At 45.5% G+C, this 21,504-nt stretch overlaps 1 protein-coding gene across 2 annotated transcripts in view; it reads left to right on the forward strand.

The window, feature by feature from the left end:
• The first annotated feature begins 2,579 nt into the window (after nucleotides 1-2,579).
• LAMC2 (laminin subunit gamma 2) overlaps nucleotides 2,580-21,504 on the forward strand; it is a 46,998-nt gene continuing 28,073 nt past the window's right edge. The window contains exons 1-8 of one of the 2 annotated variants that reach the window (XM_088447208.1): nucleotides 2,580-2,635; nucleotides 9,443-9,640; nucleotides 10,455-10,572; nucleotides 11,297-11,398; nucleotides 14,914-15,050; nucleotides 16,824-16,952; nucleotides 18,776-18,965; nucleotides 19,765-19,877. In XM_088447208.1, the coding sequence (XP_088303334.1) occupies nucleotides 2,608-2,635; nucleotides 9,443-9,640; nucleotides 10,455-10,572; nucleotides 11,297-11,398; nucleotides 14,914-15,050; nucleotides 16,824-16,952; nucleotides 18,776-18,965; nucleotides 19,765-19,877 (1,015 nt within the window). In that variant the 5' untranslated portion in view covers nucleotides 2,580-2,607. The other variant, XM_088447207.1, reaches the window with a different exon arrangement.

The following is a 21,504-nucleotide window of genomic DNA, read 5'->3' on the forward strand; positions in this document are numbered from 1 at the left end:
TCCAATAAAATACAGATCCAAAACACAAAACCCGGAAGGGTGGTTTTGGCAAAACCAATCCAGATCCAAAACACGAAGAAATATCCAGATCCAAAACCAAAACACAAAACGTGGCTGTTGCACACCCCTAGTTATTATTAGAGATGTGCGCCGACCCCTGTGTTTTGGTTTTGGATCTGGATTGGTTTTGCCAAAACCTCACCTCCGTGTTTTGTTTTCATGTTTTGGTTTTGGATCTGGATTTTTTCTTAAAAAAATCATAAAAACAGATAAAATCACATAAAATGGGCCTGTATTTGTTCCTACAGTATAATTAACCTCAATAACATGTATTTCCAGTAATTTCCAATCAATTTTGACCACCTCACAATATTATGTGCTTCATCTAGTTAAGGCCAAAAGGTTGCATCCAGCTAGCTGGCTGACTAAGTGACACAGTGGGCGGCACTAACATGTGGCAGTTCAGTTTGTAATTTTCAACACGGATACAGCGTGTTATACAGTGCGGGTTGGATACACCAATAGTGCACTTACTGTGACAGCACTGTCGGTAGAGCGGGGTTGCTGACGGTGTCCTCAGTACATGGAATGGTAGTGCTGCAGTGCTGGCAGTGTCCTCAGTGAAGGGTACCGGTGATGTTGGCAGTGCAGTGGTGCCAGCGGTGACTTTAGTGCACGTTTGCTGGCTGTGTCTGCAGTGCGGGGGTGTCAGCAGTATCTTTAGTGCAGGTTTGCTAGCTGTGTCGGCAGAGCGAGGGTGCCAGCGGTGTCCTCATTGCAGGTTTGCTCATTGTGTCAGCAGTGCGGGGGTAGCTGGTGGTGTCCTCAGTACATGGAATGGCAGTGTTCTCAGTGAAGGGTACCGGCAATGTCCTCATTGCAGGTTTGCTGACTGTGTCGGCAGTGCGGGGGTTGCTGGTGGTGTCCTCAGTACATGGATTGGCAGTGCTGGCAGTGTTGTCAGTGAAGGGTACTGGCGGTGTCCTCATTGCAGGTTTGCTGACTGTGTCGGCAGTGCAGGGGTGTTCTCAATGCAGGGTGCCGGCGGTATCGGCAGAGCGGGGGTGCCAGCGGTGTCCTCAGTGCAGGTTTGCTGACTGTGTCGGCAGTGCTGGTGGTGTCCTCAGTGTGGGAGTGTCGGCAGTGTCGGGGTCGCGAACGGTGTCCTCAGTACGTTGAGCAGCAGTGCAGGAGTGTCGGCAGCGGTGGTGTCGGTGTCGGCAGAGGGGATGCTGCCAGTGGGGGTGCCGGCAGTGTCGGCAGCGGGGGGTGCCGGCGGTGTCAGTCGAGGGGGATGGCGGGCGCCATCTTCTTTTCCTCTTTTATGCTGTTTTCAATGTGCTTAACGCTGATTGGCTGAGAGCCGTAACAGATGGCTCTCTCAGCCAATCAGAGTTAAGCCCGCTCAAAACAAAACCTCGCAACTCGACAGAGGGGTCGCAAGGTTTTGCCTCGGGTCAGAGATCCGAGGCAGGCAGGGAGATCTGAGCTGCGCACGGATCGCCCCAAATCCCCGAAATTCTGGTGCATTTGCCCATATTCACTTCACCCCTCCCAACCAGTGCAGTTCACTTCAGGCTACAAGAAGACAAACCCAATAGAATGTATGATGTACAGTGGTTACAGCATGTTAGTTACATGTAGTGTCTTATGTCTGCACAGTGTCACAATCATAGGAGACACATTTTTATTATGTTTGGGGTGTGTTAGCATCCGCCCACCCTTCACTATCCATATGGCTGTAATGCAATGCATAGACATGGGTAGTGGCTGTGGCAGCACAAGTACTGGGTACTGGGGGGGCAATCGCAGAGCTAGCTCCTATGCTCGCAGAATATGTGCAGATTTATACTTGTCCTGCACAAAGTATCCCCTAGAACAGTGGTCAGGGAACAGGGGGTAAATTACCGCACATGGGGTAAAAATGAATTTCCTGGGGGTAATGGATGGACAGCCAGGCGTGCATATGAATCATTCTATAATATAGAATGATTCATATGCATGCCCGGCTGTGCTGCAGGTAGGCTCTAAGCCGGACGCCCGCTGAGATGTTATTACCAGCCCGACTCCTTCCCTGCAGCGCCGCGTTAGCCAGAGGCTGGAGTTCTCTTCTGAGCTCCAGGTTCCGCTTCTCTCCATGCGCATTATGGGAGAGACGTCATGATGTCTCTCCCATAGTTCCGAGGAGCAGCCGGGCGGACAGGACGGCGGCGGATGCAGGAGCGGGGATTAAGGTAAGTGTTTTTCTATTTTTTTTGTACAAGCGGCACTACATGGGGGCACTACTACAGGGGCATTATATGGGGGCACTACTACAGGGGCATAACTATGGGGGCACTACTATATGATTTCCTTCCTTTCAAATCAAGGGGGTAACGTCGGCGTATCTAAATATATTTTGGGGTAAAAGGTAAAAAAGTTCCCTGACCCCTGCCCTAGAAGTTGTTTTCAAATATTTGTAAGTCTGTATTTGTAGTGTAGGAGAACTTCAGAGTAAAGGCTGCTCTCATGCATTGCAGAGCTGCCCAGTGGATCTCTTATCCAGTTATCCACACACAGTAGTGCATGGCATGGTGCGTAAAGCAGGAACTCGTGTGTGCCTGCGAGATGGAAGGGTTGGGCTGTTATTCAGAGGGTGAGTCACAGAAGATCTTTGTGTCTGCAATGAGTCAGGTTACAGAGCTCTCATAAAACACACCTGAAGGCAGCTGGAATAGACAGACAGAGTGGAGGGTACGAGACACAAACAACCAACAAAATAACAACCACAAGCGGGTTCAGTGTCTCCAATAAGATGGCTTTATGGAGGGGCCTGCCTTGGCTGCTGCTTGCCTTGCTGTTTGCCTTATCAGTGGCCTCAGGGACATCAACCATAGATGGTGAGACTAATGGTTTATATTTTGGGAGTGTGAGGTGACTGGTGCAGCATTTACACTGCAAAACAGATTTAAAATGGAAACTGTTTAGGAACCCTGTTTGCCTTGGTTGTATTTAACTGCATAAACTTAATAATGTCCGCTAGTATGAATAAGTCATAAATCCCACTGGAGAAGTGGAAATCTTTGCAACTCGTTGGGAAAACTTATCTGTACAGTCGCTATTGCCACTGGGGGCTGCAAAATTCCAACAACATTCACTTATTGGGTTAGATGCGCTCTCATGTAAGTTTTACCAATTAAAGAGCGTGTTAAGGTGCATATGTATCAAAGATTGATGTGAGACAAAATTGTGAGATATATATCACCAACCAATCAGCTCCAAACTATCATTTCTTAAACACAGTCTGTAAAATGTAAGTTAGAAGCTGATTGGTTGGTGATATATATCTCACAATTTTAGCTCACTTCAAGCTTTGATACATATGTCCTTTAGTTTTAGCTTCATTCAGAATTTCCCATCACAATTTGATATTATTTATGAAAAGTTGATTATTTGCTTTGCCTTCCCGTACAGCATAAACTTGTTCCATAGAAACTATTGTAGACCTGTTTTTACATCCAATGATAATAGATATAAATAACTCAGTCTGGTATAAATTTATAATAGAATAGCACAGAAAGGGATGAGAGTAAAAGCTACAGGATGGCGTGTATAAGCAAATAACATATTCTGAAGGTGGATAATTCCTTTGATTGCAGCAAGCAAAGAGCCTATTGTGGGATAATTTGGCACAGTTATCCGCGTACTACAGACACCTAAGGTTAGATCTGTTGTTACCTTTTATAGTTCGATATGAGATGCTTAATAACTACTATATACAAGTAACATGAGGGCTCTCCTGTGGTCTGTGTAGGTGATATTACTTGCTGATCAGAGTAATCTAGATATAGTAGATACCTAATATAATGATTGGCACAGTGTACATTAGTTTTCATAATAATTATTAATGCAATTTACAACATGTTCAGGAGACGGATAACACTGATTATGTCAGACAGGTTAGTTCAGGACAATACAACAAGAACTGAATACGGGAGATAGAATGGACACTTGTACAGTGTGTACAGGTCCTTTATAGACAGAAAATAATAAATGCTGCAGATTACAGTGCAGATGTCACATAACTTAATGAATAGGCAGCAAGTTATTTTCTCATGTTGCAGTTAGGGTTAAAAAAGAAAAAAAAAAAGCAGCCAACATGGAGTAGTGAAGTGTCATTGCCAATAGGGGGATGTTTGGTGCCAAATACCTGCAGTCTGTAATGGACAATCCCTAATACACACGTGTTATAATCTAACAACTGAAGAAGAAAGATGGACACCTTTAATCTGCTTCATGCTACACCTATTTTGTCTGGGGTGCTCTCAAATGGCTATATACCTATCAACCATGACATTAACACCACTGACAAGTGAAATGAATACCATTTGTCAAGGGGTAGGATTTATTAGGCAACAAGTGAACAGTCAGTTCTTGAAGTTGAGGTGTTGGATGCAGGAAAAATGGGCAAGCGTCAGGATCTGAGTGACTCTGACAAGGGACAGCTTGTGATGGCTAGACGACTGGGTCAGAGCATCTCCAAAACTTCAGGTCTTGTGGGGTGTTCCCAGTATGCAGTGGTTAGTACCTATCAAAAGTGTTTCAAGGAAAGACAAATGGTGAACCGCTGAGGCTCGTTGATGTGTGTAGGGAGCGAAGGTCATACATTACTATTTTGAGGTCAAGAAAAACTAAAATGATTTCAGAATGTTTTTACTAGCCCTACTTTATGAGCTACACTGCTTGCACTGTACTGTATGTACGTTAGTAATATAGTCATAGTGAAAAGCTATTTTAAAATAATCTGATATTTTCTTGATAGAAAATAAATAACAGTTGTTTTAATTCAATCAATCACAAATAAGAACACAAAACGAAACAAACATACAGCATACGAAACAAACATACAGCATATGAAAGTACTATCTAATATAGTGGCCTATTCATGGGGGGGCTTTCTCTTTGCTTGTTGCTTGTACTCCTCTGCTGGGGCATCTCTTGTCACTGTCCAACAGTAGTGATCACCTACCCTGATATCTTTGTTCCATTGCTGAAATGTCTTGGTGGAATCGCTCACTATGCTTGTCACTCAGTGCACCACAGTTATCTTGTGTGGGTAATTCCGTGAATCGCATATATTTCAATAGGGGAGGGGACAAATAACTGATTCATTTAATTGGGTCATTAGGCCCCGCCCCCTCTGCGCAGAACGCAGATGGCTGATAAGATTCTCTCCATTCTGCCCACTTCAATAGGAATACCCCTACATCGTCATAAATGGGTTATATCTCGGAACTCAGAGCTAACTGAGAGTTTTAAATGTCAGATTCATTCTTTGCATGCTGAAATCAATTAGAAGTAACTATTTTCACATCGGAAACATTTTCATTGTTGTGCAGTGTAATCGACACTATTATTGGTGGCACAGTGGTTAGCATTGCCTTCTCGAAGCACAGTGGACATGAAGTTAATTCCCACCAGAGCCCTTTCGGTGACATTTTTTGTATGTTCTCCCCATGTTTGGGTGGGACTCTGGGCCTGATTCAGAGCCGGACGCTCTGACCAGAGCGCTCGCTCTGAATCAGGACCCTCCTACCTAAAAATGGAGCGGCCTCCTGGCCGCTCACATAGCTGTGGGTGACCACCCACAGCTTATGCGAGCGGCCAAAAAGATGGTCGCAATGGTCAAGACCATCGCGACCATTGGGCTTGCCACGAGACCCTGCGGTAGGGTCTCGCTGCCGCAAGCCCAGGAGTGCTATTGGCTCTATCAGAGCCAAAAGCACTCCCACTGTCATCACTAGTGATGTCAGTGGGGCCGGCCCCATCTGGGCAGCAACGCCCCCGGCACGCCCACCAAAGGAGGCGTGCTATCACTCACCATCGACAGCACGCCCCCTTTGGTGCGAGACCCATAGTGACAGCTTGGCTGTCGCTATGCGGGTCTCGCGCATGCGCACGACGGAGCTCGCATGCGCACTAGGGCACCATCGACCCGCTTGCGAGCGCTCAGCATCAGACCCTCTGATCGGCAGAGCTCTCTGTGTACAAGCAGATGGCTCCAGAATTCAAGACTTCTCCCGAGCTGCCCCCCGCCATTGGAACGATCTCCCTTGTTCCATCAGACTATCTCCCAGCCTGCATTGCTTCAAGCAGGCACTGAAATCCCACCTGTTCATCAAAGCAGATCCCTCCTCCATTTAGCCATGTCACCACGTAGTCTATCTCTTCACTCCCCTTACTCTGGCTCATTCCTTATATCTTCTGTGTCTCTTCCTTCCCTTTAGACTGTAAGCTCCATGAGCAGGGTCCTCTTCCCTCCTGTTTTCATCACCTACTTCTCTTGCACACATGTTGCACATCCTCCTTGGCCTCTCTGTCCCTGGACCCCAATCATCTGTTTTTGCTTTTTCAGGAGAACTAGACCCGTCATTTGCGCCCACACTGGCAGCTACAGGTTTCAGCTGATGCTGTACTTTTCAATTGCACACATTCCATCAGTGGCTGTGTCGAGATCTGTAGTGCTATTTGTACTGTACTGTTTTACCCTGTATTGTCCTATTGTTTTGATCTCTGTACAGCGCTGCGGCACATTAGTGGTGCCCTATAGATAAAATGTAATAATAATAATAATGGCTGTGGTGGAGCTGCTGCACCTGTCCAGCTGCAGCAGCTCCTCACACTCCGCTGCCCCCTCCAGGATTCTCTGAGAGTTTTTGTTTAAAGTTGGTAAGTTTGCTATGGAGCACTGGTGCTTGGATATCTGCAAAGTGTTTGGACCGAAGATTTAAGATGTTATCTGTTTGGAAAGATTTTCAACAGGAATAGGGGGAAAACACTGTTGGACTGTAACAGCGATCTTGCCATATGCCATACTTGCTGACATTACATTGGTTGTCCAGAAGATGTTGGAGAGGAAGTTTCAGGTAGGAGGTATAGCAGGCATGGTTAATTGTGGCATTATGCAGGAGGCGTGGCAATGATGACGCCATTCACTGCAAATGGCATCATCGACCCCCTGGACTGCCCACTGCTCTGGGGAAGTAGGTGGATTTCAGAAGTCTGGGAGAGCCTCTGCCAATTTTAGGAGTCTCCTAGACATTCTGGAAGAGTAGGCAGGTAACCACCCACAGCTATAGCGAGCGGCCATGATGATGGTTGTGATGGTCAAGACCATCGCGACCATCGGGCTTGCGACGAGACCCTTGTGGTAGGGTCTCGTTGCCGCAAACCCAAGAGTGCTTTCGGCTCAAACAGAGCCGAAAGCACTCCCACTGATATCACTCGTGATGTCAGTAGGGCCAGCACCAGACGGTAGGCGTTCCCATGGGAACGCCTCCGTCTGGGCAGCCATGCCTCCAGCCCACTCACTCAACATCGACAGCACGCCCCCTTTGGTACGAAACCCGGAGCGACGGTTTGCCTGTTGCTATCCGGGTCTCGCACATGCGCACGACGGAGCCGGCTCCGTCGTGTACATGCGCACTGGGCCACGAGCGGGTGTGAATCAGGCCCTTAGTCAGACTGGGGGCGATTCAATTCAACGCAAATTTAATAGCGCCGGGAGCGAGCTCCTGGAGCTATTCAATTCAATGCGCTGTGTAGTCGGAGAATTGACGGATATCGCGTCTATCATGCCTTAACAAGGGTGTTAAGGTACCTCAACCGGCATTCTCTGACCAAAGTGCCGGGCGCGCAGCTGTTAGCGCCGCGCTAAGCAGAAAAACGGCTGCTTGCCCAGCACTTTGGTCGGATTTCTCCTCACATCCCCAGAGGGGTGCGAGAAGAAATCCTCAGCGCGCCCAAACAGCGCGGTGTATTGAATAGCTGTGGGAGCTCCCTCCCGCGGCTATTCAACATCGCGTTGAATTGAATTCCCCCCAATGTAGGCAGCTGATTATTTTATCAGCCATCACTATAAAGGAAATATGGAGATGCCAGGACTACTAGTCATGTGATAGCAAGGTGACTTAATCAGGATGATTTATAAATGCTAATCATTTATGTCTACAAGGGTGGGTCTGTGCGTTATTACATACACAGTGAGAAGAAATCCACTTATCGGATATCATCTAATGGGTTTGGAATGTTATCATGTCAAAACTTGAGTTTTGGATGATCAAACTGTGAGAGAATTATGAGATATCTGAAAGTTAGTTCTGGCAGCTGACATCACGGTTCCCAGTACAGCCCTACAGTAAATGGAAGATAAACTGAGGTCTCTACACAATGTGTAACTATAAAGAAGCTCACACATGCAACCATTTTTTTCTAGATGATACATTAGGTGAGATCTTACAATACATTGATGTGAGTGACAATGCAAAGGGTTTTAATCATAAAGCTAATTCAGAAATATGATTGTCCAGTTTGAAAATTATGATCTCCCAGACCTCACCATGCATTCGCACCTTCACAGCGGATACAAGAGCGCACGGTTCACTCCATGCCTGGCTGCATCGCTCTGTCCGTAAAATGGGCATTTCCGGGTGGTAACTGGATGCACTGACCAGGTCTGTCTCCAAAGAATGTCAAGGGAGTGTCATGGTCATGTAAGCCCAACTCCATTGGTGTATCTATAATGGGTGCAGGGAGTGCGGTACACACGGGCCCCTGGGTCCACGGGGGGGTCAACACCACACACTGTGCACCCATCATAGATACACCAATAGAGTTGGTGCTGCAGAACAGCAGAGATCACTGGGAAAATTGTGCATTGGCCATTTTTCCAGTGTTTTGTGCATGCGCAATAGAGAAGTCATTGGGAACGTGGCACAGGCACCATTTTCCCAGAGACCTGCATAGTATACTGTGGCACAAAGACAGAGGGTCTCATTCAGACCCATTCGCAAGCGCTGAGCGCTCGCAAGCGGGTCGATATTGAGGCTCTGCGCATGCGCAGCGGCCGCACTGCGCGTGCGCAAGCCTCGGAGCAAGAGAGAAATTCTCTCACTCCGGGGCTCACTACAGAAGGGGTGGCTGTCGATGGTGATCAACAGCTCGCACCGTTTTGTAGACGGGGTGGGGGGGTGGCTGGCCAAACGGAGGCGTTCCCAAAGGATCGCCTGCCGTTTGGGGGCGGCCCCACTTACATCAGTGGTGAGCTTCCGGCTCTATTAGAGCCGAAAGCTCACTGGGGCTTGCGGCAGACGAGACCCTACCAAAAGCCCCCATCAACCCGGCCGCTCGCTAAACCTGTTCTATGTTATACACAGAGATGACATCATTTGAAGAACTGTAAAGTGAATATGCTATGCTATATGTAACCGGAATATGTCGGCACTAGATAAATAAATGTTAATAAATAACTTTAGAGTGTTAAAGCTGAGAATAGAGGCTGCCCAAATAATTGGTTACATGGCTTAAATTATTTACCGAGGATGACAAGTATTGGATTGATGTTGTTTATGTGATGTCATTATAAGTAACTCTCCCTTATTCTGTTCTCCTTCCTTTCCTACAGTTCATGTGTCTGTCTGCAACTGTAATGGCCGCTCGAAGCGTTGTGTTTTTGACACAGAGTTGCAGGCACAGACGGGCTCTGGGTTCCGTTGCATAGACTGTATCGGAGGCACGGATGGGCCACACTGTGAGAGCTGCAAAGATGGATTCTACCCACAGCCAGGAGGTGCCTGCGCGTCCTGCCAATGCCATGCTTTAGGTATGTGCTCTGCAGTGTATGTTTGGTCAGGCAGGTTCATTTATCAACACTCTCAATAGGAATAATACACCCTCTATTATAATTTATTACAGAACAGGGAGCCACACCCCGTATAAAAGCGCTCACCCACGAGCCTTGTGCCTTTATAGGGTTACAGAATTCCTTGTGACTTAAAATTAATACCCTGAAAATTTGCAGAAGGATGTACATTATTCCATACGGGATGTAGTTATCAGACCGGCGGACGGCATGCTGCCGGTCTGAATCCCGACGCTGAAAGTCCGACACGGGACTTAAGATAGGTGTTCAATTACCGATGCCTATCTTAATCAAGATGCTGGAATCCAGAAGGACGCCAGCCCGAACAAGGTAAGTCCGGGGCGCCCTTACTGTTAGCCGCGGGGGAGGAGTGTTAGGTTTAGGCAGCGTAGCGGGGTTAGGTTTTTTTGGGGGGAGGTTAGGGTTAGGCACCCCTAGGGGGAATGGTTAGGCTTAGGCACGAAGGGGGGAGACTTAGGTTTAGGCACTAACGGAGAGGGTTAGGGATGAGAAGGGGGAAGGGTAAGTATACTTACCCGACCCCTGTTGGGATACCAACCATCGGGCTGCCACTGTCGGTATTTTGACAGGAGACATTGCGGAAGCCGGCATTACATGCCGATTCCTTCCATACATATACAAGACTCCAAATATATTAACTTTATCCCTTGTCATTGTCATACTTGCACCACAGAGTCTGGAGGGAATGGGAATGCCAGTCTTATAATGTTTCCAGGTTAACTAATTTTATTTGCATTGTGTTCTCGTATTACAGGCTCTCTCAATAGCCGGTGTGATAACAGTGGACGCTGCAGCTGTAAGCCTGGTGTGATGGGAGAGAAGTGTGACCAATGTCAGCCTGGTTTCCATTCGCTTTCTGAGGCTGGCTGCAGGTAAAACACATCGATATCCGGCTTAGGCACACTTGCTCCTTATGTATTGCTGACCTACCGCTAAGATTATGACTGTAAAGCCAGGCCTGGATTTATACTTGTCTTATTGACCCAATCATGTTGTGTTTCAAAACCCTCTTCAAGCTGCCAGGTGGGCACTTTGTGGTTGTCATGGTCAGGGCCGGCCCAAGGCTAATGTCACTGGGAGACAATTTATTGCAACCTGAGTGAACCAAAAAAAAAACAAAACTATAAAGCTCCCAACTCAGCCACTGCTGTAATAGGAGTAACATCATAGCCTGACGCCTCTCTCCTTTACATTGAGGAGCAGCTACTGACGTCTTCAGGAGGAAGATGCTGCTGCTTCTTCTCTATATCATTGGCCGGCACGCCAAGTGGGGGCTCCATGGGGATATTAAAAACACCGGGAGAGTAACATTATATCACTCAATCAGTGTTTAAGGCACCACTAACTTTTCACTTTCTAAGTGATGCCTAAGTTTGACTAAGGTTAATTAATGCCGGCCCTGACCTCACAATAGTATACTGTTTAGCAGGGAGGACATGTCCACACCACAATGAAATAGTGTCTGGAATTGCGCTCGCTGTACATGAGACTCAGAATCGGGCTCATGTATGTAAACTGCCAATGTTTTTTAAATACATTGCAATTATCTGCTCTATAGAAATCCATGATATCTTCTGTGCTTTCTCCAATGTTCAGACGACAAGGCTGCCTGTGTGACCCAGCCGGCAGCAGTCAGGGATGTGACAAGGACGGGAAATGTGCTTGCAAACTGCATGTCACTGGGGAGCGCTGCGACAGGTAAGTGTAGCTGGATGCTGCTTGTCCTTATTACATAGAGATAAGTCATTTATATATATATCAAGTATAACTTGCACATGGTCCGTATTGTCCTGTCCTACTTAAGGAGCTTAGGGCCTGATTCAGGGCTGTACGCTAATGCTCCCGCAGCTGCGATATTCGCTGCTGTGGATGTGCGAAAATATGCTAATGCACAAGCAGCCAGCAGACTCTCCCACCTGAGCCATCGCCGCTGTCCGCAACTGTACATACGCAGCATCGGACGCAGATCATGCAAACATGGACTTCCTGAGTGAGTCTATGGTCACTCAAAATGGCCGACGTAACTGAGACGCTGGAGCCATGTTTCCTGCGTACATAATTGTAGTCGGTGGCTGGTACACACCACAAATACGGTTGCGACACGTCCGCTTCCTGCTCCCCATTTCCTCCCACAAAATGGCCCCTGCCTGGCAATCACTTGCTTATAAAATCTCTGGACTAGCGTATTCACAATTTAATCTCCGCATGTGCGCATCGCAGCTGTAATGCAAGCGCATTCGGTCGATAATCGCTCAGCTGCAGGAACATCGGTACAACTCTGAATCAGTTTGGGAGTAGATCTAAATGAAGGATTTATCAAACACCACTCTAATGTACAAAGCTTTATTATATACCACAGCAAGTCTAATTACTATGTAACACTGCATTGTCAAGATCTATACAGTACTGCAATGGATCAATCTGAATCAGATGGCAGAGCGCTTAAATTACTGAATAATTGTACATCACCAGTATAAACAGCTGTAACCAACTGCAGTGTAAATAGCCATCTCACATATCACTGCAATTTGAAAAGTGGTAACTAATTGTATCTAACAGTAAAATCTTATTTCCTGTAGCGTTGCAGTATAAAGAACTGTGGGCCTGATTCAGAGCCGCTCGCTCTGAATCAGGGCCGGGCTTTTTTTTTTTTTGGAGCGGCCTCTTGGCCGCTCGCATAGCTGTGGATGACCACCCATAGCTAATGCAAGCGGCCAGGAAGATGGTCGCGATGGTCAAGACCATCGCGACCATCAGGCTTGCGACGAGACCCTTGTGGTAAAGTCTCGTGGCCGCAAGCCCCAGCGAGCTTTCGGCTCTAACAGAGCCGGAATCTCTCCACTGACATCACTCGTGATGTCAGTGGGGCCGCCCCCAAACGGCAGGCGTTCTCATGGGAATGCCTCCGTTTGGACAGCCACTCCCCCGGCCCGCCCACCAAAGGGGGGAGCTGTCACTCAACATCGACAGCTCGCCCCCTTTGGTGCGAGACCCGGAGCGACGGATTGCCCGACGCTAGCCGGGTCTCGCGCATGCGCGCGACGGAGTCGGCTCTGTCGTGCGCATGCGTGTGGGCCACCATCGACCCAGTTGCGAATGCTCAGCGCTTGCGACCGGGTCTGAATCAGGCCCTGTATACTATAGCACTGCAAGGCAAAGGGTTGTACTATCAGCACAGCAGTTGGGAGAGCTGTATCTGCCTACTGCAGTGTGTAAGTTTGTCCCTGAAAGGCCTCTACAGTGTGAAGATCAGCGTCAGGTAAAACTGGCTGCAATGGCAAGAAATAATGGGGCAGATGACGATGTATGAAGCTGTGGTAAGTGATAAAGTGCAGAGTGATAAAAGGCCAACCAATCCACTCCCACCTGTCATTTTTCAAACACAGCTAGTAACATGACAGTTGTGAGCTGATTGGTTGGCCGTTTATCACTCTGCACTTTATCACTTTCCAGAGCTGCATACATCTGCTCCATTGTATCCTATAGTAATGTGGTGTAAAGAGTTATATGCAGGGGTGCAGGGGTACTCTCTGGCAGTTGGCATGGCTCTTCTATTTAAATTTTGGACTGCGCTGCAGCCTCTCCTCTGGAGCTGCCACTGCACTATACAGTTCCACTACAAATGAATCTGAATAAGCACCAAATGTTTTTTAAAATTAGAGATGAGCGGTTCAGATTTCTTGGAATCCGAACATTACTGCACGTCTCCCAGGTCGCATTTGGTAGAAAAATCGCATACCCGCACCGTGACTACCGCGAATAGCCATTCCTAATTGGATCTTGCATTTCTCAGGCGTGCGCATTTGTGCGATGTCTGCGCGTTTCATGATACAAACTGGCATTTGCAAACTGGCACCTAATTGGATTGAGCCCTAAGAAGTAAAGCAGTGATGTTGTGGGAAAGGTGGATAACCAGTGACTTGGCATATAAGGCAGCATTAAATGTAGTATTGCAGTGCTATGGCGATAAATATATGGGATGGGGCTGTATCAAACAATCCTTATAATTACACATAGCAGCTTGCTTTGGGAGAAGTTTGATGCATGTTTTATGACCGTATTACAATATAAATGATATCATTCTGTGCACTATTCATTAAAGAAAATCATTGGTAAGTGATAAAGGAAAAGATGTCATTGTCACCAAGTTATATACTTCATTTTAATTAGAGATGTGCGCCGGACCATTTTTTCTGATGTTGGTTCTAATTTGTTTTCCGGTTTCGGTTTTGTCAAAACGCTGTGCAGGAGTGCTGGAAGTGTTCTCAGTGTGGGGGTGACAACAGTATCGGCAGTGCAGGAGTGTCACTGGTGTCGGCAGTGTGGGGATGCCGGTGGTGTCAGCAGTTCTTGAGTGCCGATATTGTTCTTAGTGTGGAGGTGACAGCAGTGTCCTCAATGCGGGAGTGCTGGCGGTGTCAGCAGTGCAGGAGTGCTGGCAGTGTCCTCAGTGCAGAGTTGCAGGTGGTGTCAGCAGTGCTGGAGTGCCGGCAGTGTCGGCATTGTGGGGTGTCGGCACTGCAGGTGGCGGTGTCCTCGGTGCTGTGGGGGCCGCCATCTTGCCCCCGTCTGCCCCATTCAAGTCTATGGGGAAGCACTGATTGGCTGAGAGCCGTGACAGATGGGTCTCTCAGGTAATCAGCAGTCAGCCCATTGATTTCAATGGGACTTTAGAAACTGGCGCTCTAGCCAAACCGCAACATGCGACAGTGGGATCTCAAGGTTTAGACTCGGCTAGGGATCGGAGGCAGACAAGGAGATCCAAATCGCCTCGGATCCTGGAAGTTCGGGTGTGTTCGGATTCCAAGAAATCTGAACCGCTCATCTCTAGTTTTAAAATACAGTTGGTGCTAATTCAGATTCATATGTAGTGGAACTGTATAGCGTGCAATGGCAGCTCCAGAGGAGAGGCTGCAGCGCAGTCCAAAATTTAAATAGAAGAGCCATGCCAACTGCCAGAGAGTACCAGCAGGCGATGTTTGGCAGCATTTGGGGTGGCAGTTCATGTAACTCCCCTAGTTGAATGAATGTTGAACTGCGCTGCAGCCCGACCTCTGGAGCCACCACTGATAGCGTCTGATAAGCCATCTATAAAGTATTGCAGGTTTTTTTTCCTGGACTAACAGATGTTGTAGCAGCAAGTGAACAGTTAAACATAATGGCCTTGTTTTCATTACAACTAACGTAAGTCAGTGTCACTGCGTCTCTTACAGGTGTAAGTCTGGATTCTATAACCTGGAGGCCGGGCGCTCAGAAGGCTGCTTGCAGTGTTTTTGCTACGGTCACTCAGCAAGTTGCAGCAGCTCCGGTGATTACAGTAAAAGTATGATCACATCTTCCTTTGAGAGAGGTGAGTAAAATAAATGCAGCACTCTCATAATGTGAGCTTCCTCTTAGAAACCTATGTCAGTGTGTGCTTCCTTATATCTGTACTCATTGTTGATATCCTATTAGCTGCACTGCCATAGTCTTAAGCTGCATATACACGTAAAGATTTTCTGTCCAACCATCCAACTAGTTGATTGGTTGGAATGAAAATCTGGTAAGGTATGATAGCAAATGACAATCAGCAATTTGCTCCCAAACCCCGGAAAATGGACAAAAAACTGTTGTTTGAACAAATTGTTTAGATCAAACATTTAACAAACTTGTCTGAACGACCATTTTCATTTGTTTTCTGGCATTTAGGAGCAAATTGCTGATCATCAGTTACTCCCATATGTTACCAGATTTTCATTCCAACCAATCAAATAGTTGGATGGCTGGACAGAAAATCTTTACGTGTGTACCCAGCTTTAGTTTATTGGTTGTACAGCCCTAGTGTTGGTTTATTGGCTGTACTGGCCTAGTGTTAGTTAGCTATTGACTGCACTGGTCTAGTTTTGGTTTCTTATTGGCTACACTGGCCTAATGTTGGTTTTTTTATTGGCTGCACTGCCCTAGTGTTGGCTTCTTATTGTCTTCACTACCCTAGTGTTGGTTTCTTATTGACTGTAATGGCTTAGTGCTGATTTCTTATTGGCTGCATTACCTTGGTGTTGGTTTATTGATTGTTTCCCATTGGCTGCACTGCCTTAGCATTGGCTTCTGATTGGCTACATTGCTCTAGTGTTGGCTTCTTAATGGCTTCTGTTTGCTTTACTGTATCTTTTTTTTTTTTTTTTTAATTAAATCTAAGATCACACAATTTCATATAATATGCTTGGTAGATTAACCTGTTTATCTGTCTGCATCAGGGCCGTAGCTAGGGTAGTGCGGCCGGTGCCATCGCACAGGGCACCACAGGAGAGGGGGACGCTGTTTGGGCCTGTCAAATTTCTGTTTATTATCATTCTCACATGTAGCTTCCTCTTATTTCATCCCCAGCATCTCCTGGCCTCTCCTATCTCTTCCCTGGCCCTTCCCATGAGTCCATTCCCCTTTTTTTAGTGCATTATGTCCCTTTGAAAAATGAGGGGGGCGCCAATGCTCTTCCTGGCACAGGGCACCAAAAAGTCTAGTTACGGCTCTGGTCTGCATCCAGTCTCTGTAGGATTATATTATTACAAATATGCTGTTAGCAAACCCTCCATGACATTTCCACCAAGTACAAAATGCTCTTCTCCTGGATTTCCCACATAATTTATGATTTCAGTCACCTTTGTTAATAATACACCCTTCTCATCAATTAATTAGTCCAACACAGGTGACGGCTATGATAAGTTAGGTGGGAAGTCCTGGAGCAGAGCATTTTGTACCTAGTGGAAGGGGTCATGTTGGAGGGTCTGTCTTAGCCTGGATACACACATGTGTGGCTGACTTGGCTGGAATCTAAACGTTTTCCCCCTTAGCCTATTTGCTTACGGTATGACTATGGCCGGCTAAGGCAGTCACAAGATAGCCACATACATAGGTCAGTAGGGGTGATCAGTGGCCATTTTGTGACCACATATTTTAACGCACTCGATAATAATTTGATCAATTTCTATCAGATTGTTATGAGGCACCAATATCATTTCTGGGCCATAGACACTGCAGTATGTGTTCCCTGCATTAGTTTATGCTTCCTATCCATATTTACTGCTTTGAATATTGAATCGTTTCTTCTCTGTCTGATATATTCCATCTTCTCTATTTCCTGTAGATGTAGAAGGTTGGACGGCTGTCCTAATAGATGGGTCACCAGCATCTGTCCCTATCCGCGTGTCACGCCACCAAAAAGAGGTGTATCTAGCATCGCGCCAGCCTGAACCCTTCTATTTCAGTGCCCCAGGTAAAGTATATTGCTATGTACTATTATATATTTTATTATATATAATTTTACTACACTGCAAAATTGTTCAGAAGATGTTACAATTTAACTTAAAAGGCAGAATACTAAGTACAATATATAACAGCAATGGTAAATGTAATTTTCATTGTGAAACAAATGAGTTATATTGTACTTCTTACAGTATGCTAGTAAATATATGCACATAACTACAGAACATATGGTTCATTTTTATATGTTGCGGGGGAGATTTATCAAACCTTGGAGAGAGAGCAAGTGGAAAGAGATAAAGTACCAACCAATCAGCTTCTGTTTCTCACACACAGCTTGTAACATGACCGTTAGAATTTGATTGGTTGGTGCTTTATCTCTCTCTAACGTTTGATAAATCTCCCCCTTTTTATGATATTCATTTGCAGGCGATAGTTTAGTGAATCTAAGTAACACTTTGTATTACAAATTGTTATCAAGGCTTTGGGAAAAAGACTAGTATGTGAACTATTCCAAAAAACAAATGGAGAACTGGCTTTCTGAAAGGAATTTATACTAATAGGCTTTCCATAGTTCATCTGTGATGTCTGTAGTTTGACTAAAAGTGTTTTGCTGAAGTGTATGTACTGTTTAATTGGGATTACTACTTGTTCCTGATATTGCACTTGTTAAATGTTCGGCGTTGGGTGTGTTCACACACAGTGTGTCCCATGCTGACTACATGACAGACGCTTTTGGAGGCGGATCACTTGTGCAAAATTAAACCTGATGATAATGATTGGCAGCTGCTTCTGATTGTCTAATGGGTCCCATCCATCTGCGATGGATTGCCGCGACCCGCGATGCTACAACCCGGCATCGCAGAAATCCAACATGTAGGATTTTCCCAATTTGACGATCGCGATCAAAAAATTATCGTGATTGTCTAATCGGGGACATTTAACATTGAAAATTTCAGCGATCCTGCAACGGATCGCTGACCATCGATGGTGGCCGGCGTTTCCACCCGGCAGATCGGCATTTCTGATCGCGTCGCAGGATCGCGTAAACCCCACTCTGATGTATGGGCGCCTTAAGTCAGAGATTCCCAATTGCAGCCCTCAAGGCTCCCCAACAGTTCAGGTTTTAGAGATATCCATGGTTGAGTACAGCTGACTTAATTAGTACCTCAGTGAATTTGTTTTAACCACCTCTGCTCAACTATGGATATCTCTAAAACCTGAACTGTTGGGGAGCCTTAAGGACCTGGCAACCTCTGTTCTAAAGTGTTAGTGCTGCAAGCCTGCAAAGTATTTACATTACTACAGTGATAATTATATATGAACCTACAATTATATTAATGGTTATAGACACGTGTCTAAAAGTGGACAATCAGGGCTTAGTTTTTAGTGTTACTGACTTTCCCGAATATGCCGGCAGTAGTTGTTATCATTAGCATTAGAAGGAAAGTATATTTGTTTAGCTTCTGGCATTGTAATTATATATTATGTAGGTGGATTCATAAGCAACAATCACATAACTAGTTAATTAATGATATTAATGAATAATAACTGGCATAGCTTATGGCAGAGGTTCCCAAATTCCGACATTACATTCCATGTTTTAAGGATATCCATGCTTGAGCACAGGTGACTTAATAAGTACGTCAATTTGATTTAACCATCTGGACTCAAGCATGGATATCCTGGAAAACCTGGACTGTAATGGCAGAGTTTGGGAACCTCTGGCTTAGGGGACTTGTTCTACAGGTGCCTCTAAGCAAGTGCCTGCTATACCTAAGTATGAACTGAGACCAGCCGCTATCTTTCTAACCCTTCTCTTTACTGTCTATACAGGAGCATTCCTAGGGGATCAGTCACGGAGTTATGGCCAAGTGCTGACCATTAGTTTCCGCGTGGATCGTGGGCGCCACCGGGCCGGTGCTGAAGATTTGGTGCTAGAAGGGGGTGGCATGAGAATCACAGCTCCAATAACCTCTTCCAAAACAGCACTGCCCTGCAGATTGCCCCAAACATACACATTCAGGTGAGGAGACTGCACCATTAAAGCACCTTATCATTATTACAGTATATCTGACATTTACACTCTTATGCAGTTTTAGTGCCTCAGACACGGTGACATGTGCCGTATGGTCATTTATATGAGCACATTGGCAGCACAAGAGTCACTTTTGCATCCTGTAATTTCTTCTGCCTTTATTATGTTATATACATTTGTATTCTGTACAGTATGCTTTTTGTGTTTTATTTTTTATTAATTGCATTGTTAAATAAAATGTCAAAACATTTGGAACCCTTAAATTTTTTATTAGAATATGTTTTTACAATTTAATAAAAATAAGTTTCTTATCATCTTGATTACCCTCACTGTTTCCATACTGAAATCTCTACATCAGGAATGGGGAACCTCAGGCCCAGAGGGCGTATAAGGCCACCGGAATCATTTGGTCTGGCCCGCAGAGCTTTATACCGCTAGCCTCATTTGGATAGCAGGGTGTCTAGAATGGCACCCTGCAGCCAGACTCTATGCAACAGTGCCACCTGGAGCATCCTTAAGATGCTTCAGACAGTCACACCGCTGTCCTTACAGCTCCCCAGAGCATCCTCAGGATGCTCCGGGCATTGCTGTAATAATCGGCGATTGTGGCCCCGTCCCTGTGTGACATCACACAGAGGGGTCGTGGCCCGCGAATAATGTTATATATATCAAAATGGCCCTCAGCAGAAAAAAGGTTCCCCACCCCTGCTCTACAATGATGGTGCTTGCCTTTTTTTCACTTTTATTTCTCTATACTAATAAAACTCTCAATTTATCCTTCTGGCAGACTAGACGAGCTCTCTCTCAGCCGTTGGACTCCACGTATCAGTCACTTTGATTTTAGGCGTCTTTTAAGTAATATGACGTCCCTACGCATTCGTGGCACCTATGGCGAATACAGTAAGTAACACTAACAGCAGCTTAACCGCTCCTTCTGATGAAGGTATATTCTGCTTATTTTTATGTAACCGTATCATCAACCTTCAGTGACTTGTCAAATGTACCTCTCAGCCTGATTTACATCTGATCCATGCATGCACCAGTTCTTGTTCCAGTATTTGCCCTGTTGAGATGATATAATCAAATGTGATGGCTTTACTATTCTCATCAAACAGCAAGAAAGTATAACTTACAATGCTCTGCTTAGTACAGACATTAGAGTGACAGCAAAGTCCCAGATGGTGAGAAACTGGAACCAGTAGTAGTGGATCGTGTGCCAGCTGCATTCCAGCTGCTGTGCCATGTGTGTGTGTGTGTGTGTGTGTATATATTTATGTATGCATATATATATATATATATATATATATATATATCAAAGAATTTGCCGATCTCCATACAGGAGTGAAGATTGGCAGAAAGCATTGGCTCACATGCATGTCTTCATTGTTATTTATGTGCTCATGTGTCCATGCGGACTCTATTACAATGGAAAGACGTCCAAAAGTTTCCGTGAATGGCTGGCGAACCACAGGAGCCCCTTTAGGGAGGCTCTGAATGATGGGTAGAGCGACAAAACCTGTGGAACAACATTTTTTTCAATGTAGACATTAGGGGGCTACATTGAAGTCCATTCTTATTGATCATGTCCCCAAGCCTGATAGGGGTGGTGACAGAAATAAAATGTTGCTACAAAGGGAAGCACATTGGATATTTAAATTGGACATGATTGCTCTGAGAGGGTTAAACGAGAACATTAATTTTAGTTGTTTTCTATGAGTAATAGATATTAGTCCTTCATTAATGGTTCATTCACTTTTGCATTTTTTTAGGTTCAGTTTGTTTTGTTATGTTGATTTTTCATGTTGATTTTTTCATATATGAATTATTCTTTTATGGGGTTTTTTTTGGTTTAAGGTTTATGTATTTGTTATGTATGACATCTTGTTAGAGTCACTCACCTCGTGGACATAATGGATGTGTTCTGTAATGGATGGCCATCGGATTGTGTTGATGCTTATATTTAAGTGGATTTCTACTAGTTGAGTGGCGCTATTGAGTGAATAGTGAATATGCATGCACAGGGTGTTCAATGATTCATGTGTATTCACCGCTGTGACTGTGTTGGGAACTCCGGCGCAGTCCGGCTCGAACGCACGCAGCGGTCACTCTGAAATGCCACCCAAGTGTTTTATGATTGCCACGTGGAGCATGCATTTTAATGTCGGGAGGTGAGTGATTCTTTTGGTTTACATTAGATGAGACAGGTGGAGTGGTTATGCTGCTGGTCTTTAACGGCCCAAGATTAAGGGGACCGAAGTGACAGACTACATGAGTATAATAAGATTGATGCAATCAGTATGATGGATTTTCTGCTCATACATTAGCTGGTGTGCTAATTTGTGCTATTGATACCATGTTTCATTGTTGGAGGATGCTCCTTGTCTGCAGTGTTATCTGACTGGCATTATATCAACATGTGCCAGGAGTTAAACTTATCCTTCACTGGGTGGTGATGAAGATGTCCTGTCTTTTAAAACATTAAAAAGAATCGTGTTTTTCTAACATCGTCTTTTGATAAGTCTGATCT

The sequence above is a fragment of the Taudactylus pleione genome, unplaced genomic scaffold (assembly GCF_031769625.1).
Source record: "Taudactylus pleione unplaced genomic scaffold, aTauple2 ptg000423l, whole genome shotgun sequence".
In the NCBI taxonomy this organism is placed as follows: domain Eukaryota; kingdom Metazoa; phylum Chordata; class Amphibia; order Anura; family Myobatrachidae; genus Taudactylus; species Taudactylus pleione.